The following is a 21,111-nucleotide window of genomic DNA, read 5'->3' on the forward strand; positions in this document are numbered from 1 at the left end:
ATAAAAAAAAATAATAATAAAAAACATAAAACTGTATTATGGAAAGCAGGAAGTGAACAAATGTAACAGTTACTGATTGTAAAAGTACCAGATGGAGGGGTAGGATTTAATAAGCGTTGCTTCTTCCTACTCCTTTTGGACATGTGGAACTGTGAACTGATTATGTGATGCACTCAATTGTAATATGATGCATGTTCAAATGAAATAAAACCATTACCATTACCATTACCTACTCAACAAAGGGTAGGCCCTGGTAAGTGACTGCTCCCTGAAGGCCTGGCTACAGCTGTGATCCACTCCCAACATTCTGTCACAACACAATTAAATTATTTTATCACATGTTTGTGATTGAGCTTGTTACAATAACGTCATATGAATAAATATTACAGATACTTGTTAAACTTGTACTTGTATGACATTTCATTTGGTACATATGCACAGTATGATGACAAGAGCAAGAATATGTTTATTATTGTTCTTTCTATTTTGTCCCTCTCATGCTTTCGAGTTTTCGAACAGTGCTCTAATTGTAAGTAAACATTAAAGTCGATGTGTTTGAAACAACTGTGTATGCTGATAATCATACACCCTGTGCTTCGGTGAGATCGATTTGTCCGGAGTTTATGTTTGACTGGAACGCACCATTAGTCTTTACGTAATCTCAAACCCTCCCCGGAACTAACGTGGTGACGCGTGGGAATCCTTCATAGCTGATTGGACGAGCGGTGATAGGGGGCGTTTCTTTTAAATTCGCGCCAGATGTAGTAAATAAAACCTTTGGCTTAAGACAGGCAGGGGACAGGCAATAAAGCCATATTTTGAGAGCGTCTATGTTACGTTTAACAATGCGTAAACTCAAGAACGAAGTCGTAGAAATGGCGGAAGGTGTGAAACCGAAGCGAAAGAGGCAGAAGACGCGTGCAAAGGAGGGTAATATACCACTCTTGACTCAAAGCCAGTAGTTCAGGCTAACATACAAGTAACGTTTGTTTTGTTTAAAAATAAACACAGATAGGGTTAGCCCACAGCTAGGAGACTGTAGTTCGATTCCACCCTGCATCTCTGTGTGGAGTTTGCTTGTTCTCCCCGTGCATGCGTGGGTTTTCTCCAAGGACTCCCGCTTCCTCCAACATTCCAAAAACATGCATGTTAGGTTAATTCCATTGGTATGAATGTGAGTGTGAATGGTTGTTTGTCTATATGTGCCCTGTGATTGGCTGGCGACCAGTCCAGGGTGCACCCCGCCTCTAGCCCGAAGAAAGCTGGGATAGGCACCAGCACCCCGCTGAGGATAAGCGGTAGAAAACGAATGAATAAACACAGATAATTACACCTTTTCATCCCCAGAAGAGCCCATGCGTGCTGTATCCCTTTCCACCTATCACACCTTTCCGGACCCTGCTGACATTGCCCACTTGCGGACTCACCTGCTGAGCTGGTACGACTTGGAGAAACGAGAACTGCCATGGAGGACTCTGGTAACCAGAATGCACAGACATAAGTGGTCATAGGTTTTAAAGAACACAGAAGGTCTGGGTGACACTTCATAATGATTTAATCATAAGTTAGAACAAAGTCCTGTAGGTACAATTGCTACTAAACCCAACACTTTTGTCCATATCATGCACATTTCAATTCAGCTTTGTTGCCACTGTTAACAATAACATCTCAGTAATCTCAATAATCTCAGCATACAGACAAAAGTACACCAGAAGGAATGTAAAATAAATATAAAATACACAGATCATTGACAAGCATTTATTGTCCTCAAATGTAGGCATTGACCGAGGATGACATCAACAAAAGGACATATGCAGGTATGTAGAGTTGTTGGCTTCATGCATTTTTCCCGTTTAATAAGTGTGGGTGTCTGAGATCATGCTGCAGCAGACCCAGGTTGCCACGGTGATAGACTATTACAACAAATGGATGAAGGTATGCATAATAATCATAATAATGATGATAATGATAAAATATATGAGGTGTAATGTACGTTCCAGCGCTGGCCCACGGTGTCAGATCTTGCAGCTGCAACACTAGAGGTGACCACTAAAGGCTTAGAATAATATGAATATTTTAATAAATGTTTTTTGGACTTCATCTATTGGTTTTGTGGATGAGTAGGAAGTCAATCAGATGTGGGCAGGCCTTGGCTACTATTCAAGAGGGAAACGTCTTCATGAAGGCGCCCAAAAGGTCAGTGATGTGGATTATGAAATACTATCTCTGTTATTATTTATTATAGCCTATCCCAGCTGTCTTCGGGCGAGAGGCGGGGTACACCCTGGGCTGGTCGCCAGCCAATCACAGGGCACATATAGACAAACAACCATTCACACCACACTGCAAACCTCATGCAAACTCCACACAGATGCCAGAGGGTGGAATCGAACTCAGGTCTCCTAGCTGTGTGGCCTGCGCTCTAACCAATCGTCTGGCGTGAAGGCTTGTTATTTATTATATTTTAGAATTTTAAGTACTTGGGGTCAACAATTCAGAACAATATAACAAGATTGTGAAAAGGAGGTGAAGAAGCGTGTGCAGGCAGGATGGAACGGGTGGAGAAAAGTGTCAAGCGTGATGTGTGATTGAAGAGTTTCAGCTAAAATGAAAGGAAAGGTATACAAAACTGTGGTGAGACCAGCCATGTTGTTTGGTCTAGAGACACGAGGGTCTGAGTGCCACTGAAGAAAGTACAGGAATCAGATCTGGAGGTAGCAGAGATGAGGATCCTGAGGTTCTCATTGGGAGTGATCAGGATGGACAGGATCAGTAACGAGTACATCAGAGGGACGTTACATGTCAGAGGCCTCGGATATAAAGTCAGACAGGCCAGACTGAGATGGTTGGGATATGTCCAGAGGAGAGATAGTGAATATATTGGTAGAAGGATGCTGCATTTAGAGCTACCAAAGACAAGGTTTATGGATGTAGTGAAGGAGGACATGAGGGTAGTTGGTGTGAGAGAGACAGATGCAGAAGACAGGGTTGGATGGAGGAGATTGATTAGCTGTGGCGACCCATGAAGGGAAAAAACGAAAGAGAAAGAAGAAGATGATTATCATTTAGTATAATGTCATTTGTATGTTTTTTATCTACAGGTGGTGTCCAAGCTTGACGGACAGATGCCTGTCACGGTAGACAGCTTGCTGAGACAACTACCAGGAGTTGGCCGTTACACCGCTGCAGCCATTGGCTCCATTGCGCTGGGACATGTCAGCCAACACAAGCAAGTCAGAACCAACCCCGGTTTAAACCTTAGGCAATGACGACATCTCTTGGTGCCTAGGTTACTGGAGCTGTGGATGGCAATGTGATTCGGGTTCTGTGTCGCATGAGGGCCATCGGGGCCGACTGCACGAGTCCTACAGTCACAGAGACACTTTGGTGAGTTTAGAATGAGTAAGTATTCAATTATTCTACATAGTTTATATATTAAACTTGGATATATACTTTAAAGTAGTCATGTACAGCCTGAATAACAGTTTTGATTTGCGTTATATGTTGGTATTCATGTTTCATGAACCGCAGCGCCACGGTTCTGGCACCACTCAAGCAACTCCAGACCATGGCAATACCAACACCATGCTTGACTGAATGCAAGACACAATTATTTTTCTACTCGCTTCTATTGGCAGTTCTTTAGATAACAATGGCTGTGTGTTGCCTCATTTTCAGTGGATAGTAAATCTCTACTGCTATACAAGCTGTCCACAGGCTACTCTAAAGTAGAGATACTGTATATTGAGTTCACTGTGGTCGGTCGTCTTTCAGGGGTCTGGCTAATACGTTGGTGGACTCTGAGCGCCCAGGGGACTTCAACCAAGCCATGATGGAGCTAGGGGCTCGAATCTGCACCCCCAAGGCTCCTCTTTGCAACCAGTGTCCTGTGCGTTCTTTCTGCCACTCATTCCGCAAGGTAAGACTCTCCTGAGGACCAACAGAAAGACGTTGGATATTATTAGTTCATGTTAATTCATTATTTTGGTTATGTGTTTAGGTTCATGTCAAACAAGAGAAAACCTCCAGGAAGCTGTTGGTGAAAAAAGACGTGAAACCTCCGGTATTCCCTGACATAGAAGACTGTGGTAAGTCATCATGTCTCTTTGGACTCACTTCATGTTGTTATCCATCTTTCTCTATCTGTCTCCCTCAGGGACAGATGGAAGATGTCCTCTGTGCCCGTCCGAGCCTTGGGATGAGGAACTGGGGGTCCAAAACTTCCCAAGAAAGCCAGCAAAGAAGCCCCCCAGAGTGGAGCGAACCTTAACCTGCGTGGTGACCCAACACGGGGAAGAAGGCGAGGAGGCGTTTCTGCTCATGCAAAGACCAGATAAAGGTTTGGTATTAATTCAAAGGGACAGCGCGTATGAATGGATACATGACGTCAGGTCACTAAGTTACATCACTATGTGGCTCGGCAGGTTTGCTGGCAGGATTGTGGGAATTTCCCAGTCGGCTGTTAGAGGAGGATATGTTGGAGAAGGAACACAAGGGGGTGCTGTGTGCTGACCTTAGCAGCCTCTTGGGAGTACAAGTGATTGACAGCTCTCTCCAGTATGTGGGAGATGTAAGCATGGAATTATCTATTATTTATTTATCATTATAATACTATGAGACAAGGTAAACATAATGAATAACATTTTCCTTTAATTTATTATTGTTCTTCGATTACAAACAGAAGGGTTTTTTCAGCATAAACTGATTATGCCCAAATTAAATATAAAATGCCTGAACTAAAATATTATTTATTACATTTCTCATTATTTTTGAAAGCACAATCCTAATTATGGCGAAATTAAATAAATATAAAATGTATGACCTAAAATATTACAGAGGTTCATTCAATGATACTCCAAACATCACAAAAATGGCTTTACAATGCGCGTGTGGGGTTGTGTGAATAAACAAGACAAGGAAAAACATGGTACTATTAAAAAAAAACTAGTGTTCGACCAATAGATCTTTTAGCTTGATTGACACATTTGGAGCTGTTAATACATACAAATGAACATAATCCTGTCCTGTCATTTATCTTTCTGTTCATTAAATACAGTAAAGATGGGCATATTTCCGACACAGTTGGTGATTAATCATGATTAATTAATTTAAAAAGATTCATCTCGACAGCCCTGATATTTTATCTACTTAATCGCCATTATTTTATTATTATTTTTGGCTGAAAAGCACTCCATACATGAAACTAAATGCTATTAAGTCAAATTAAATATGCAATGAAATGCATTCAAATTCTCAAATAGTTGAAAAGGTAATTAAATAAGGGCATTCACTATAATTAAGAGTTTATTTCAGAATTAATGAATTAATGGACTGTTACCTAAATTTACCTTTTACTGTTACCTTTAATTACAGTATCTACTATGTTTTTGCATTTATATTTTTAATGTTGGTAGACAAACATCCCTCCATAACTTTGTGTCAATTGAACATTTTCCCAATATTGCAAAAAAGGTCTTCCTAATATTACAAAGTATTTTCTGGAAGTAGCGGATGCTTTTCTAACCTTGTAGTCCTGTCACAGGTGGTCCACGTCTTCTCACACATCCACCAGACATATGTTGTTTACACTTTGTGTCTAAGAGATGCTGTCATGCCAACGCAGACTGAGAACACACAATGGCTCAGCAGGTCGGCGCTGCATGAAGCCGCTGTGTCTACGGGGGTGAAAAAGGTTTGACTCCATCACCAAATGTTCTTCTGGTGAACACTTGATAGTAGAAAGTCATTAGCTTTTTAACTTCTTAGATTGTCAAGCTCTGTGACTCTGTGGGCCTTCAGTCGGAACACACGTCTCTGGTAAGTGTTATTTAAAAGGTCATACAGTAAATCTGTGTGGGACGGTGACATTTCCCCCCCATCTTATTTAGGATGGCAAGAGGGGAAAGAGCGCTGAGAAAAAAGACGGCAAGAAAGGAAAGAGGGGCACAAAGAAAAACATTTTTAAGAGTAACGGTAGCAAAAAACAGCTGTCACTCACGTCTTTCTTTGGGACAGCAAGGCAGGAACCTTGATGAAAGTTCTAAATGGTACATTACTACATCCATTTATAAAACAAGATTATATCTACTTTTATGTTTTTAAATCATGCTCGTAGTAGTCACTTGTTTTTAAAAAGTAATATTACAGTGTTTTGGGTATGTGTGTTTTATTAGCACTAGACAGTTGTCATGATAATTTTGCAAGTGTCATTGTGTACATTTCATAGTCTTACAGACAATAAATATCTTGAAAATATTTATTTTGTGTGTTTTGGCTGATAGATTTTTGGTGTATGACGGGAATGAGATCAGAAATTTGGGTAATATACAGAAAATATATATTTTTAAATTTTGCACTAAAATGAGAAATTTGGGATATGCAACATGATAATGAAGATTACATTTTTCATTTCAATGTAAATATCAAGGGAAGTTTCTACAGGAAATATTAAAAGTTAATACTCCAATGAGTTACTGGAATTGTTGGGGCGTGGTGGGTGTGGACGTCCGTGGCTGTTGCTTTTTCTCCTTTCTTTGAGCGGTTTAAATGACACTTTTTTTTTAAATGACACTTTTATGGTCCGGGAGGTGGACAAAACCCACCAGACAGACTGCGTACCTACTGCTTCTCCGCATTGAGAGAAGCCAGATGAGGTGGCTCGGGCATCTGGTAAGGATGCCTCCCGGACACCTACCCCTGGGGAGGTGTTCAGGGCACGTCCAACTGGTAGCAGACCTCGGGGAAGACCCAGGACACGTTGGAGAGACTATGTCTCTCAACTGGCCAGGGAATGCCTCGGGATCCACTGGGAAGAACTGGATAAAGTCTTGGCATCCCTGCTTAGGCTGCTGCCCCCGCAACCTGACCTTGGGTAAGTGGTAGAAGATGGAATGGAATGGAAATATAATTTAATCTAATCTATGTAGCATTGCATGTCACCCTACTAGCTGCTCACTTGGTAATCCTGCAGCCTTCTTCATTGGCCTGATCAACTCTCTGGTGCACACGATCATGTATTCTGGCTGCTCTGGGTCCTGGCATGCACAAGTACCTGTGGTGGAAGCCATACGTCACCTCCCTTCAGCTGGTAAGAAGAGACACACAGTTAGTAAAAGCAACATGTAACACAAACATGTGCTCCTCAGCTACAGTTCCTGGTGGTTCTCCTCCACACCACCTACATACAACTTGTTCACCGAGTGCGATTACCCGGACACCATGAACATTCTAGTGTTTGTGTACTCCCTCATCCTCATAGTGCTCTTCAGTAACTTCTACTACTGCAGCTACCTGGATAAGAGGAAGCACTAGTAAATTGTTGACAAACAAGCAAACCACTCAGAAAGAGATACTAAAGTTGTGTGCAACACTCACCGACGTCCACTAGAGGGCGTATAGTCTCTGCGAAAATGATTGTTTCTACATACAGTACATGTACACAAGTGATTACATGTTCATTCAGGCATTTATTTCTTGAAAGGGGAAATTGTATTCAACAATCAAATGCGTGTAAACAAACTGTACATTTTATACATACAATATTAAAAGCTGATTGACCGGATGCTTTCTTTGCTTTAATACAGAAGAGATGCTTCCCCCAAACCCACACAACAAAAATACAAGAAATCAGACAATATTATTAAAAACAACCAACACAGCAACATGATACATTTCTCTCAATTGTTCAGTCTAAAACCCAATAAAATACAATCGGATTATTTTTTAAATGCATGGGTAGAATGGAAGTGTTCGCATAGTAGCAAGACAGTCTAATTATTGTTTCCATAGGGTCAGTGAAATTGATCGATTGAGACACAATAGCTATAGTCTGAATTTTATTGCGTTATATATTTTAGAAAATTGCTGCATTACACTAAAATAAATGTATCTTTTATAATTTTGAATGTAATTCTGGTAATTTATTTTCATAATGGTTCAGATATATTTTAATGATAATATATGTGTTTAATTGCTTTAATATTATTATTATTATTGCCTTTCATCACTGATTGGCTAGGAGAAATCAGGTATGTTTCTTTAAGATAAGTGGATTCTGAAAAGGGGTGGATGTGGAGTGAAAGCACATGGACGGCAGAGTGGGCTCCAGTGTTTTTGTTTGTTGTGTTGGTGGTCTACGACTCGGTGTACACTGATGGGATGTGGCTCAGGCCGCGTTCGAAGCTTCCCACCTGGAAGAAGACGCCCTCATCTGGGCTGGAGGAGAACTGGCACACCTCAGTGCCTCCTTGCAGCTCCTGAGTCAAGTTGAAGCCTGGAGGAGGATACATGCAAAGTGAACGTCTGCCATCATGGAAGCATTTGCACGTGATGGGGACCTGCTCACCTGCAGAGCCCAGAGAGTTGCTGGAGGACATGTGGAAGCCATTGAGCTGATGGGAAGTGTAGGCGTGAGAATCTCCTGGGGTTGTGTGGACGCTGCTGACCGTCTGCTCCATCCGGTAGGAGTCCGTGAAGTGGAAGCAGCTCTGAAAGCTGCCTTGGAATTCTGGGACAAGGAGCAAAATAGAAGCCAGACTTGATAGAGGTACATTTCCAAGGCCATCACTATATCTAGACTCAGTCGCTATTGTAAGACACTTTTATAAAAAAACTAAGTTACTAAGTTGGTCACTATTGTTTCTGTTTTTACTCCGATTCAACCACAGGATTCAAAATAACGGGAACCTTTCCTGGATGTGTGACCACATTGGTGGTGAGAGTGCATGTGTTGATCTCTGCAGAGAAAAACAGTGTTTAAAGCATGAAGGCAGTCACAGCTGAGCTCGCCATGTCTCAAACAGCTGAACACAGGAACCACTGTTTTGTCCGATAATCCAGCAGGGGGAAAGGTTCCATGCGTGTGCTTTTCACACTCATGCCAATTATTTCTGACAGGACAGCGGGTCGGCTCTTCAAGAATTGTGCCGATAGTAATAAACTACAACTAGGTACACCTGCATAGAAATCTAATATAAAAGCTGTATCAAAAATTAACACATTATTGACTAATGACAACTATTAATATGTTTGTTATTGTGGTTGTACTTCGTGGATCTCATCATACTGACAGCTGTTTCTAATATTTGGGCCTCTTATGTAGCAAAATAACAGTTGTACATCACTGCAAACTACAATCACAATAACACCAAAATGGGACAGCCTCCAATTGTTTCTGATGTAATGTGTACATATCATAGCTCAAATATAGTCCAAAGATTCAATGATACTGTATTGAACCCAATATAAGATGATATTTTTCCCCAGAAAAAAGGCTGAAGAATATGAGCGTCTTATATTTGTGTCTACAGGCTTATACTGTACATTTAAGCCAGCAGGTGACAACAGAGTCAGAGCTTCTCTTCCACTCACTCACACAAAACCAGTGACCAGTTGGCAAACACTAGTTGAAAAGTTATAATGCTCATTATAAGATAATGGCGATCAATGATGTAGAATAATCAAAGATAAAAACTACTGAAAAAGAAATGTTGTTTTATATGCAGAGATTTGGATTTTTTTTTTACCAGTTGCAAAGCAATTCGCATGAAAAAATTAGATCCTAAGAAAAAAAAACCTTGCTGACTGTGTCTTCAGTTTTCAGTCTTACCGTTGCTGGGAGTCTGATGGTGGTGATAGTGAGTGTAGGGTTTATGCTGACTTTGGACTTGATGCTTCTCCAGTGGAGGAGGAGGAGGAGTCCCTGTTCCCTTCATCCCTGGAGACAGGAGGGGACCTGACATGCTGGAGGACACACAGAGATTCAAGATATCAATCTATCACTCACTGATTAATTTTGGGATGACGAGGTTACAGACCTCCATGCAGGTCGGTTAATTAACCAACCGCATGGTCTGACACACACACTGCTCTCCAGTATTCAGTCTTTTGGATTGTTTACGTGTGCCCTCGCTTCATTACACAACGCGGTATTACTGCCACTTCACTCGTCTTTCATGGATGCTGTAGTTGTAGGCAAGGCATTAATTGGAAGCAGGCAATAATTGGAGAGAAGCTATTACTTCTGAAATTGGAAAACTCATGACTGTATATATAACAAGTTGTTTTTTGGACTCTACTAATGATTTGGACTGCATGAGAAAGTGCTCTCTTTGATCACAGTTCATTTATTAACAGTATAAGACAACCAACTGTGTTAAAGAGTGAACTGCTCAGCCAATGAGCATTAATACAGATGATGCGTTCACTGTAAACACGAGTATAGCAACATACATGCCTTTCATACAAATACTGCAGCTGAGGAAAAACACGACCAACATTTTAAAGTGCATGCAGCGGTAGATACCGATCTGGAGGTAATGGAGGTAATAAAAGGCAGGTTGCCTACGGCCACAGATGTTAATGCCAATATATATTTTTTTTATTCCAGTGTTTTTTCTCACAGTTAGTTAGACCTTCCTGCAGCACTCAGCATCCTGATATCGAGCAAAATCCCACTAGCTGATGTTGGCTGTAGCGAACCACCCACACACAGAAAGACATGAACGCCCTGGCATGCGTTCAGGTGAGCTTGTGCAGAAGCCTTCAGTCACAGGCGATACCAGGTCTGCACTGCATCACGGGCATACAACATGCATGTTGTCATTAAAAATACACGTATTTGTGTTTATCCAAGCCATGGCCCTAAAGTCTTTACCACAAAGGGAATATAACTAAGCATATGACCTCAAATTGATGTAAAGTCGGCTTATTTATTTTTAAGAAGAAAAATGATGTTGTTTAACATCAGGAAATAGCAGCACCCGGCCAAATCTCAATAGCCTACATAACCACCTTTAATAAAACTAAGCTGGCAAGTCACCTCCCGACATATTCAACAGCTACTTAGCGTGCTTTCATGCAGTGCAGATGAGGAATGCAGCACATAAACTGCCGCCGCTGTGCTCCTATTTGCTGAAGAAGCACATGAGTTTACAGAGCGCTAAATGAACGCGATGACAGAGCGCTGCAGGACACGGCTGAGAAGGGCCCTTAGGTGCCCCTGCTGTGCGCCGGCCTGGCTTGGGCCTCCTCTGTGACCTACTGCCGTATGCGTGACAGACTAGCTGGCACGGACGCTGGTTAAGTCAATGACGTTTAAGGAAAAGAACGTAAAGCTGTCAAGCGCCGCTGCCAATTCTTGATTTATTCTACATTTCGGTGAGTGGAAACATACAGCTTTAGGGTTTATTTATGCCTAAAACATGCAGGAACGACATAAAACGCATCTTTGAGGCTGTTTTTTATTGCCTCGATAAGTTGAGATCATATTTTTTAAAATTTCTGGTACGCCCTCTTCTGTTCCTGATGCATCATAAATTTCTGCACAACCCTCATGAAATTCAGTGGATTTTTTTCCAAAGGTAATTTAACACAAGGATTTCTACCATAATAAAAATAATGGTGCACCATAATCTCAGGAGGATTTAGTGGGAAATCCTACAGAAAGTTCAGCACAATGTTACATAAGATTATTTTACAAGAGCGTCACCATGCACTCCTGCTCTAACGTCCCTCCACCAACATGGGGCCATTATTCCAAACAGTTTTGATATAATTTAATTTATTAACTCATTCAATCTCTGCTATTTTTCAAAATTCAAACCCTCAGTACCGGTCATTTTAGACAATTTTGACAGATTTTTTTGAGGGCGCTGATTTTTGAAAAAAAATCATAACAGGTTAGTATGTTGTTTTTTCTGTTTTTTTCAACTTGCTTCTAATGCACTTTTCTGGTCAGAAACACAGACGAAACCTCACACACACTCAACAGGGGCCCCAGAAGCACACAAAAACGGCATAAAATGCTGATTTTTGAGGGCGCTGATTTAAAAAAAAAAATCATAACGGGTTAGTATGTCGTGTTTTTCTGTTTTTTTTCAACTTGCTTCTAATGCACATTTCTGGTCAAAAACAAAAGGGAAACCTCACACACACTCAACAGGGGCCCCAGAAGCACCCAAAAACAGCATAAAATGCCAGTGTTTGAGGGCACTGATTTTTAACAAAAATCATCAGTGGTTAGTTACAACCCCAGGGTGTACCCCGCCTCTCGCCCAAAGTGAGAATAAGCGGTATAGAAATATACATATAACCGGTATAGAATAGTACTCTGTATTTATTATGTATGTTGGTAGAAATACACATAACAGACAACCTAAACTCAGCAATAATGTTAGCACAACATGAAAGGTGGTCCACCTTTCATAAAAACTGTTTTCATTATTGTTCTGATTCATGGTTCATTTTATTTTAAGAATATGCTTTAGCCCATAAAAAAAACAAGCCGCAGGCTTTAAATTACCCCTTGGGGCAGACTTTGGACACCCATGTCATAGACTAATAAAACTGATGATTAATGGTTGTCTTGGAGATGACACATATGCTATTCTTCTTATTACGTGAAGCTGTTATTTTTACATATTGTTGCTTTAATAGTTTTCTGTGAGCACATTGTTAGTAGATTCCTGTTTGACAGCTGGTGATTAAGAGTGGATCCTCGTTGTTTATTGCAGTGATTTTTGCAGGACTCACAGTTTTTAAGACCCTCCTAAAAAAAAAAAAAAAAAAAAAGAACTATTCTTGGGAGCCTGAAGGGCTGGCATTGCTTTAGTTCAGCTTTAGCCAGGATGCTGTGTTCTGTCTCTCAAGCAGAGCTTCAGCTCACTAACCAGAACCAGAACTGTTCCCACCGATCCGAGCCAAAGAAGCCCCCCCCCCCCCCAGTCATCCATCAGAGGGAATTAATAGTGGTAGTGTGAGATGAGGGTGTTGGTTGGAGAACATCGTGTCTGTGGAGTTTGAATACTTGCTCCCAAGTGGGACAGCAAGTGGCAGCTGAAGGGAAAATGATTCATGGTCACTTTGTCTTTAATAACACTTTTGGACAATAGATTGTTTCTCCACTGCCATTTAATCAACAGTCAAAGTCTATTTTTGTTCCAATATGTCTTTCAGTGACAAGTCTAATCCCAAACAGCACAAATAATGCGGAATTCAAAAGAGAAACAAGACCACAGATAACAGAATTACACGGATTTCTTTTTATTTTGGTTACATAACACTTGTCGCTAGGCAGAATATATTTCCACATAAAAGTCCAACGAAAAAATTGTCATATAGTCAGAGAAAACCACAATGTATCCCATGAGGCATCCCGTCATTGTTTCAGTTGCTACTGTATGTTTACAAACCATAACAGTTGCTTTTAAGTAGTAAAGTCCACTCACATGAAACAGCGACTACATTCATTCATTCATTCATTTTCATTCATTTTTCCTCACGAGGGTCGCGGGGGGTGCTGGTACACCCTGGACTGGTCGCCAGCCAATCACAACGCACATATAGACAAACAACCACACTCACATTCATACCTATGGACAATTTGGAGTGGCCAATTAACCTAGCATGTTTTTGGAATGTGGGAGGAAACCGGAGTACCCGGAGATGCAAACTCCACACAGAGATGGCCGAGGGTGGAATTGAACCCTGGTCTCCTAGCTGTGAGGTCTGCAAGCTAACCACTCAGCGACATACCAGTTGTTATTCACTAGGACGCCTCCAAACTGGCAGGAAGAGGGTGCATCAGCACCAAGACGCTTCATAGAGCAAAGGGTGTTCCATAGCAACAACGGCGAACGGAGTGACACCACTTGTCAGTCTCTTTGACACCCCTATTATTTATACATTATTATTAGAATCCAGTGTAGCTCGGGATATGCTAAGCTATAAGTAAAAAAAAGACTTGTTTTATAGGGGATCCTCTCTGACACATCGAATACTAGACGATGGCAACGAGGTCCTCTCATTTATCTGATTATTTGATGTCATGTTGTTCTATTTTGAGGCACATGGCTAGTGCTGTGTTGTGCCTCCTCGCCAAAGCCCACCTTCAAATGCACTCCAAACCACCAAAGTGGTCCTGTCATTGCAGCAGGATACGAGTGGGTGGGCTTAGCCGGCTGGTACAGTAAAGTACATGATGGCCAGTGGAGATAAATGCTTCTGTGGCGTATGAAAGATTCCCCTCATTCCTGCAGCCTGACTTTACATGCCAGCCATAGACTTTAGCAGGGCAGTGGAGGGGGAAGGGGAAGAGAAGGGCAGCTGGCAGTGATTAGCCTGCTATGATTCACTTTAGCTGCACATAAAAGCACAGCTTGTAAAAATATGAACAGTATAGCTGTTTCCTGACTTGGTGCTGACAGCAACTGAAATGAATGGCTTCATGAGTGTCAAACAACTCCTCGACCGCTTTTAAATTGTAGTCACTCCCCTCGCCAGCACAACTTAAAGCACAGTCACACTACACTGTGACTTTAGATTCTTAAGTATCATTAAACTACGGAAGCACAATAAAAAATAAGATAACTTATAGAAAAAAATATGTCTCAAAACCTGACCAGTCCAGGGTCTACCCCGCCTGGCATAGGCTCCAGCATACCTGCAACGCGAATGAGGATAAGTGGCAAAGAAAATTAATGGATGGATGTCACAAAACCTAAAAGGTGTCTGGAGAGATGTCAAGCCATCCAAAAAATAACTGTCTTTTACTTGCGATTTTATTTTTTTTATGTCGTTGGTTAAATGTTTTCTTGTTTTGGTGCTTTATAATTAAATGGAGTGAATGCAATTATTTTATTTTTGTCACATTTTATCACATTGCACATGCTACTGGGGGGACATAACATGCAGGGACATAACAAAATGCTGCCGCTAACATTGCAAGCTAGTGAGCTAACTAGTTAGCCTCTCCAATTTCATTCATTCATTCATTTTCTACCACTTATCCTCACGAGGGTGCTGGAGCCTATCCCAGGTGTCTTTGGGCGAGAGGCGTTGTACACCCTGGACTGGTGGCCAGCCAATCACAGGGCACATATAGACAAACAACCATTCACACTCACATTCATACCTATGGACAATTTGGAGTCACCAATTGACCTAGCATGTTTTTGGAATGTGGGAGGAAACCTGAGTACCCGGAGAAAACCCACGCATGCACGGGGAGAACATGCAAACTCCACACAGAGATGGCCAAGGGTGGATTGAACTCGGGTCTCCTAGCTGTGAGGTCTGCGCGCTAACCACTCAACCGCCATGCAGCCCCTCACCAATTTATTTATCCTAAACTTAAGAAAGTGTTTCAGACAGAGTGGGGAAGAAGGACAAAGAAACTTACCACTTCCACACAGAATGAGAGGAATGTCATGTGTCATAACATTATTGATGCCTATATGCTACATTTTTTTTACTAACACTATACTATAGTGAACAACAAAACAGTGATAATTTATTATTGATGATAAAATAAAAAAAACATATTGAGAGAGCTATATTGTGTGATATAGCGAGACGACTGTAGTTCACTTGTGTGAACATTAAGCATTTTAAAAGGTTAGTCTATGAAATATTTGTCATTGAGAAATGATTGTTGACGTAAAAAAAATTCCTTGAAAAATATATATTTAGTGACCGCTGTAAAACTGCTCGTCTAAAACGATAATAGGGTGGAAGACAGACAGCTATGAAGGTGCCCCTTCACAGCAGGGACTTCTAATGTACTGACGCTTGCTACTCTAATTCAATTAGCGTGTGTCAATCACTCCAGTGGTATCATACTAATATTTGCTGAGGGGCTCTAATATCAATATGCAAGTAAAGCCCAGTAGGCGCTCCCCTCTGCGACTATAGAAGCACATATAGCGGCAGCAGTGAATGACAACATTTACCACACGTGTCCGCGCTCGGTAGCCATGGTCCAACGGCCGTCTATGTAAGAGAGGCCCCCCCCCTCGCACATACTGCCGCTCACTAAGCCATCTGCAAATGTATTTAAACTGGCATATTTTAATATTAGCTGGAGAAAAGTGACACAAAGTATGACTCTAAATGGGCCGTTTGAGCCAGGGTAAACACATTTAAGCGATGAGGTCAGAGGCTGCCACACCAGGGGCAGCTAGCTTGATCATTTTTGTCAAAATGTTTAATGTCCCTAGTAAGCCGTTTGGGAAAAACAAGTGCACCGCTTATGTTGACTTTGGCAGGCGGCTGTATGCTCCAGCCTTTCAGTAAATGTAAGTAGACGTTTCATGCCCCCCCCTCGTGCCACTCAACGTCACTGCTCACCCCACCTTCCGTCCTTTTACAATCAACTGATACTGTGTGTCTTTGGGACTTGATTTGACGAAGCCTGGAAATTTGGAAATTGTTCATGTTGTCATCATGTCAGGAAAGCAAAGATGAACATCTAATGGGGGGGTTCCCAAACGCTTTCCAGCGAGGGCCACATAGTGAAAAATGAAAGGATGCAAGGGCCACATTGAGATTTTTTAAAGCAACAGATGTCGATATGCTAAGTTATATAACTGATCGATGCATTTTAATTAAGCTATGTTTTAACGGGGAGGTTGGTGGGGTAATGAATGACACAGGGCCATGTAGATTTAGGTTTATTTTCTCCCTTAATAGGAAGAACTTTCATTAAAAAACTGCATTTTGTGTTCAGTTGTGTTGTCACTGACTTGTGTGTGTATATATATACATATATACATATATATATATACATACATATATATATATACATACATATATATATATATATATATATATATATATATATATATATAGGGGTCATCTTTTTGGTAAAACATTATATATATATATATATATATATATATATATATATATAAAGATAAATCTTTATCATTTGATTTTTTTCTCATAATATTATGATATTATTCTCTGAAGACTTTGACTTTTTCTCTTAATATTTTGACTGTACTGACTGAATTTACCGCAAATTTTGCTATTGTTGTTGTTGTTGTTTTTTTTTTAAACGTTTTCTTGCTCAATGAGAACATTTGCGGACCACAAATGGCACCCAGGTCACACTTTGGACACCCATCATACCTACAGACAATTTGGAGTCACCAATTAACCGAATGGTCTCAGGTCTCCTCGCTGTGTGGTCTAACCACTCGTCCACTGTGCAGCATGTCTTGTCCTTCAATTATTGACATATCATACGGTATAGCTGTTTTGTTTTTATAAGGTATCATAAATAACTTCTTCCGTCAGCCTAAACTACTACTTTCTTTCCTCTACCTTGTTTTTGTACACGTTGCTTTGGATAGTAAACGCCGTGCCTCACGGCGACACTACGGCTCTGTAACTGTGCTCTGCTGGCTCTCTGAGGAAACATTAATAGGAAACATTCTGCGCCTCACACACACACACACACACACACACACGGATACAAAAAGTCGTCTGTAAATAACAAGGTAAGCAAAATGAGAAATAATAAATGAGGAACAATCCTGATCAGAACATGCATCTCTCTGCCAAATAAGTGCCGATACCGCATTTCCCGTCTAAAGTATCCCTCAGGCATGAAATCCCAGTGATGCGGAAAATAAGCTTTTTCTTCTACGATTACATGATTGACCACCGCTGGTTGTTTGTTTTTTGATGAAAGCTCAGTATGAAGTAAATGAGGTGTAAATTACAACAAGCCTATGATGGTATAAGTTGACTGAGACTCTTGGCTTGTCCTCGGAGGATCCTCCCAGTGCAATAATGTTTAGCAAAAAGATGACCCCCCCTCTCCCCCCATGCCATCATTAACACATGAATCACATCCAGCAAGGAAGAAGTTTGTTCATTGTTCTGTTGCACCCAGTGGAGACAGGGGACCTTATGAACACCGACACCGTTGCCAGAAATAAAGCAACGATGTGTCACGTTGACCTTGTGGTGACCAGCACGGCCCCTTGTCCCCACGGGGATTGGAGCGTGTTCGAGGATGTGGACTCATTTCCAGTTAAGACTGGCCAAATGGGTTTTGTCAGCGGGGCCGAGAGGTTTAACCTAACATCCTCAGAAAGGGATCGCCCTGCGATTCTGCCGGGATTCAGGATGAGAAATCTGTGAAAAACACATACTCTCTGCGGGACAATATTGTGTGAGGGTCATAATATTATCAGTGTGATTCATATATTTATGAAGATAGTCTTACAGAGAATGTGTGTGCACCTTCACCGCTAATAGTACCTACACGGCTCTACTCACTACTCTGTTGGCAAAAGTAGGTACTAAGCATGCTGAGAAGACATCATAGTCTTGACTGTCTTAATTTCAAAATGATTTTTTTTAATACTATGAACTTTTGATGGGCGGCACGGCGGTCTAGTGGCTAGCGCGCAGACCTCACAGCGATCAGGGTTCAATCCCACCCTCGGCCATCTCTGTGTGGAGTTTGCATGTTCTCCCCGTGCATGCATGGGTTTTCTCCGGATACGTTTCCTCCCACATTCCAAAAACATGCTAGGTTAATTGGTGACTCCAAATTGTCCATAGGTATGAATGTGAGTGTGAATGGTTGTTTGTCTATATGTGCCCTGTGATTGGCTGGCGACCAGTCCAGGGTGTACCCCGCCTCTCGCCCGAAGACAGCTGGGATAGGCTCCAGCATGCCCGCGACCCTCGTGAGGAAAAAGCGGTAGAAAATGAATGAAATTGGAGGTGTTAAATCATGTATGTCTTGTGCCCTCCTTTGCATGATATATATGTGTTGCAAATGATACACTGAGCAAAAATATGTCAGCTTCTTCTTCGTTGGTGTTCGTGACTATTTCTTGTGACACTGTGTCAAAACGAGGAATCTAAATCTAAAAATGTGAGCAATCGCAGGAGAATATGAATGTTAGTCCCGGTTCCCATTGATGCTGGAGACTCGATGCCCAACCGTTCATAAGGGTGATGCTCAATGCTTGAACAAGTTCATAACAGCAAGAAATAAACACACTCGTCTAATCTGTCTCTGTCACAATTCAACCAGTTGCCTCATACCGAGTCTTGGTGCTGTTAGAGGGCAGTTTTTCTTAGTCTCTGTCGCCAAAGTGCTTTACCGTATAAACATGTGTAAGCATTTTGGGATACATTCTGTCCATGGATTCGTACACAATAGTATTATACTCCACACTCCAGTTAGCTGCAGCACCCGTTTTTTATTAAACTGGACTTGACATGCGAATGTTAGCTTGTCAAGTAGCTGTGCATTATCTCTGGACGCTGCAGTATTATACGCCACAGTCTTCACTTTGCCGCTGCCCTCAGTCTCCTCATGAATAAAATGAATCATCTCTACCTTGAATGGAACCAATTAAAGAAGAAGGCAATCCAACCCCCATCAATGCGGAAAAGAACTTTAGTGGACTAATGGGACTGCCTGCCAATGCATACCAGCCACCCATCAAGCAGTGGGACTCACCTGTCTCTGGGACCCTCCATGGCAGCCATCGGGGACAGGTGATGCGGGCTGTTGAGGTCTCGGTGCTGTCGGGAGGGCAGGTCAGCGGTGGGGGCAGGGTTGGCGGCGGGGGAGAGCAGCTCCACTGAGGAGCTGTGGTGGGGGGTGCCGGAGCCAGCGTACAAGCCTTGAAAGACAAACAAAAGTTAATTTGGCTTAAATGTGCCAAATGCGCTGAAAGGCGCCATGTTCGGTTCCTTTTTTTTCATTTGATGGCAACGGGGCTTTTGTTTTGACAACCTTCATCCAATCAGATGAAATGTTCTCTTATAAGTGCTGTTTGTAATTTAAGGTAGACTATTTGGACCGCCACAGGGGCCATGCTTTCAGCTGCTTGTCGTTGTTACGGCATAATACACTAAAATGTTACATGTGCGCCAACGATAGAACATTGGAAAGGGGGGGGTTATATGGTCGCCTTTGTATTTTTTGTGCAGATGGGTTTGTTTCTGTTGATGTTGACTTCTAATCAAATGAGGATATTCATTCATTCATTTATTCATTCATTAATCGAGCGTTGCGGGGGTGCTGGAGCCTATCCCAGCTGTCATAGACAATCGAAGAGTTGGAGAAACAAAAGACGGCGTCATTAACATGGCAGTCAATGGGACAATTTTTAGGCTTTTGTCGCTTCTCGTGGCCACAGAAGGCAATCCGTACATCACTCAGCCACAAGAGGGACATTTTTGAAAAGGGGACGAAGATTCGTACGTTGTCACCAAAATAAATCAAGCTAGCTAAAATGGTGTGGCCAGGAGGAGGAGTTGTTTGCACAAAAAAAAGTTATTATAGAGCCTCCTAAGCTCTTGTGTTGGAGTGAGAGCCGAGGTGGATTTCGGCCCTGCTCACACCTCCTTCTAACAAAGATAGAGCCAAAACTAAACATCCAACGCAAAAACTAATTAGCCACAGAGAGAGTTGAAAAGTTTATCGGAAAAATGAGCCATTAATCACGTTTCTATATGAAAGTATGGCTGAGCTACAAGGCTGTGAAGTCTGTAAATTCTCTGATTATATTAGTAATTTGATTACTTTTGTAATGTGATTACATTAGTAATTTGATTACTTTTGCAATCTGTTTACTTACAATAGCAATTTGATTACTGACTACTTTACTGTACACTGACTACTTTACATTGTGTTAATACAAAAATAAAGCAATGTCACTAAGAAATATTTTTAAAAGTGAATTATTGCTGCACGGCGGTCGAGTGATTAGCACACAGGCCTCACAGCTAGGAGACCCGAGTTCATTTCCACCCTCGGCCATCTCTGTGTGGAGTTTACATGTTCTCTCCTGTGTGGGTTTTCTTCGGGTACTCCGGTTTCCTCCCACATTCCAAAAACATGCTAGGTTAATTGGCGACTCCAAATTGTCCATAGGTATGAATGTGAGTGTGAATGGTTGTTTGCCCTGTGATTGGCTGGTGACCAGTCCAGGGTGTACCCCGCCTCTCACCCGAAGACAACTGGGATAAGCTCCAGCACCCCCGGGACCCTCGTGAGGATAAGCGGTAGAAAAAAAATTAAATGAATGAATTAATTATTTGCTTCTTTTTCCCGTACTGTTGCTTGAATTAAGTGACTAACTATTATTTGTGAGCATCCCTCAGTGACTGACAAGAAAAGAAGAAATTAGGGCTTGAAAGGTTGCCAAACGCTGGCCACCAGGTGCAGCTGCTTCCAAGTAGAAGCGTGCTAAGACCTCAATGTGACAGCCCTCTCAAATGGTTACAAGCCGGATTCATTATGCCCAAATCATCAATCACGCACCCTTAAATGTTTTTCCCCCCTTCAGCCCCAAC

At 41.7% G+C, this 21,111-nt stretch overlaps 2 protein-coding genes across 5 annotated transcripts in view; one reads left to right on the forward strand and one right to left on the reverse strand.

The window, feature by feature from the left end:
• Positions 1 to 747: 747 nt before the first annotated feature.
• Positions 748 to 6,329, forward strand: mutyh (mutY DNA glycosylase). Of its 2 annotated transcripts, none has more exons than XM_058073783.1 (15): positions 748 to 930; positions 1,351 to 1,478; positions 1,778 to 1,817; positions 1,862 to 1,935; positions 2,001 to 2,042; positions 2,125 to 2,196; positions 3,102 to 3,215; positions 3,290 to 3,387; positions 3,775 to 3,919; positions 4,001 to 4,088; positions 4,157 to 4,339; positions 4,425 to 4,570; positions 5,543 to 5,692; positions 5,767 to 5,817; positions 5,889 to 6,329. In XM_058073783.1, the coding sequence occupies exons 1-15, from the start codon at positions 831 to 833 to the stop codon at positions 6,030 to 6,032; spliced, it is 1,575 nt and encodes a 524-aa protein (XP_057929766.1). In that variant the 5' UTR covers positions 748 to 830; the 3' UTR covers positions 6,033 to 6,329. The 2 variants fall into 2 exon arrangements, with proteins under 2 accessions (XP_057929766.1, XP_057929765.1); XM_058073782.1 differs by having other exon boundaries at positions 1,348 to 1,478; positions 5,889 to 6,280.
• Positions 6,330 to 7,373: 1,044 nt separating this feature from the next.
• The window catches only part of LOC131129862 (zinc finger protein GLIS1), an 84,432-nt gene continuing 70,694 nt past the window's right edge, over positions 7,374 to 21,111 (reverse strand). For 2 of the 3 annotated variants that reach the window (XM_058073780.1, XM_058073779.1), the window contains exons 8-11: positions 19,268 to 19,433; positions 9,608 to 9,741; positions 8,345 to 8,506; positions 7,374 to 8,272 (exon numbers count right to left, since the gene is read on the reverse strand). In XM_058073780.1, coding sequence (XP_057929763.1) covers positions 8,133 to 8,272; positions 8,345 to 8,506; positions 9,608 to 9,741; positions 19,268 to 19,433 — 602 coding nt within the window. In that variant the 3' untranslated portion in view covers positions 7,374 to 8,132. Of the gene's footprint in view, positions 8,273 to 8,344; positions 8,507 to 9,607; positions 9,742 to 19,117; positions 19,145 to 19,267; positions 19,434 to 21,111 lie in introns of those variants that run through there. The other variant, XM_058073781.1, reaches the window with a different exon arrangement.

Source organism: Doryrhamphus excisus, chromosome 5 (genome assembly GCF_030265055.1).
Source record: "Doryrhamphus excisus isolate RoL2022-K1 chromosome 5, RoL_Dexc_1.0, whole genome shotgun sequence".
Taxonomy (NCBI): domain Eukaryota; kingdom Metazoa; phylum Chordata; class Actinopteri; order Syngnathiformes; family Syngnathidae; genus Doryrhamphus; species Doryrhamphus excisus.

Coding starts and splice junctions, on each gene's coding strand:
- mutyh (XM_058073782.1), top strand. CDS start 831: ATGTTACGTTTAACAATGCGTAAACTCAAGAACGAAGTCGTAGAAATG. Junction 1,818..1,861: donor CAACAAAAGGACATATGCAG/GTATGTAGAGTT, acceptor CCGTTTAATAAG/TGTGGGTGTCTGAGATCATG. Junction 5,818..5,888: donor AGTCGGAACACACGTCTCTG/GTAAGTGTTATT, acceptor CATCTTATTTAG/GATGGCAAGAGGGGAAAGAG.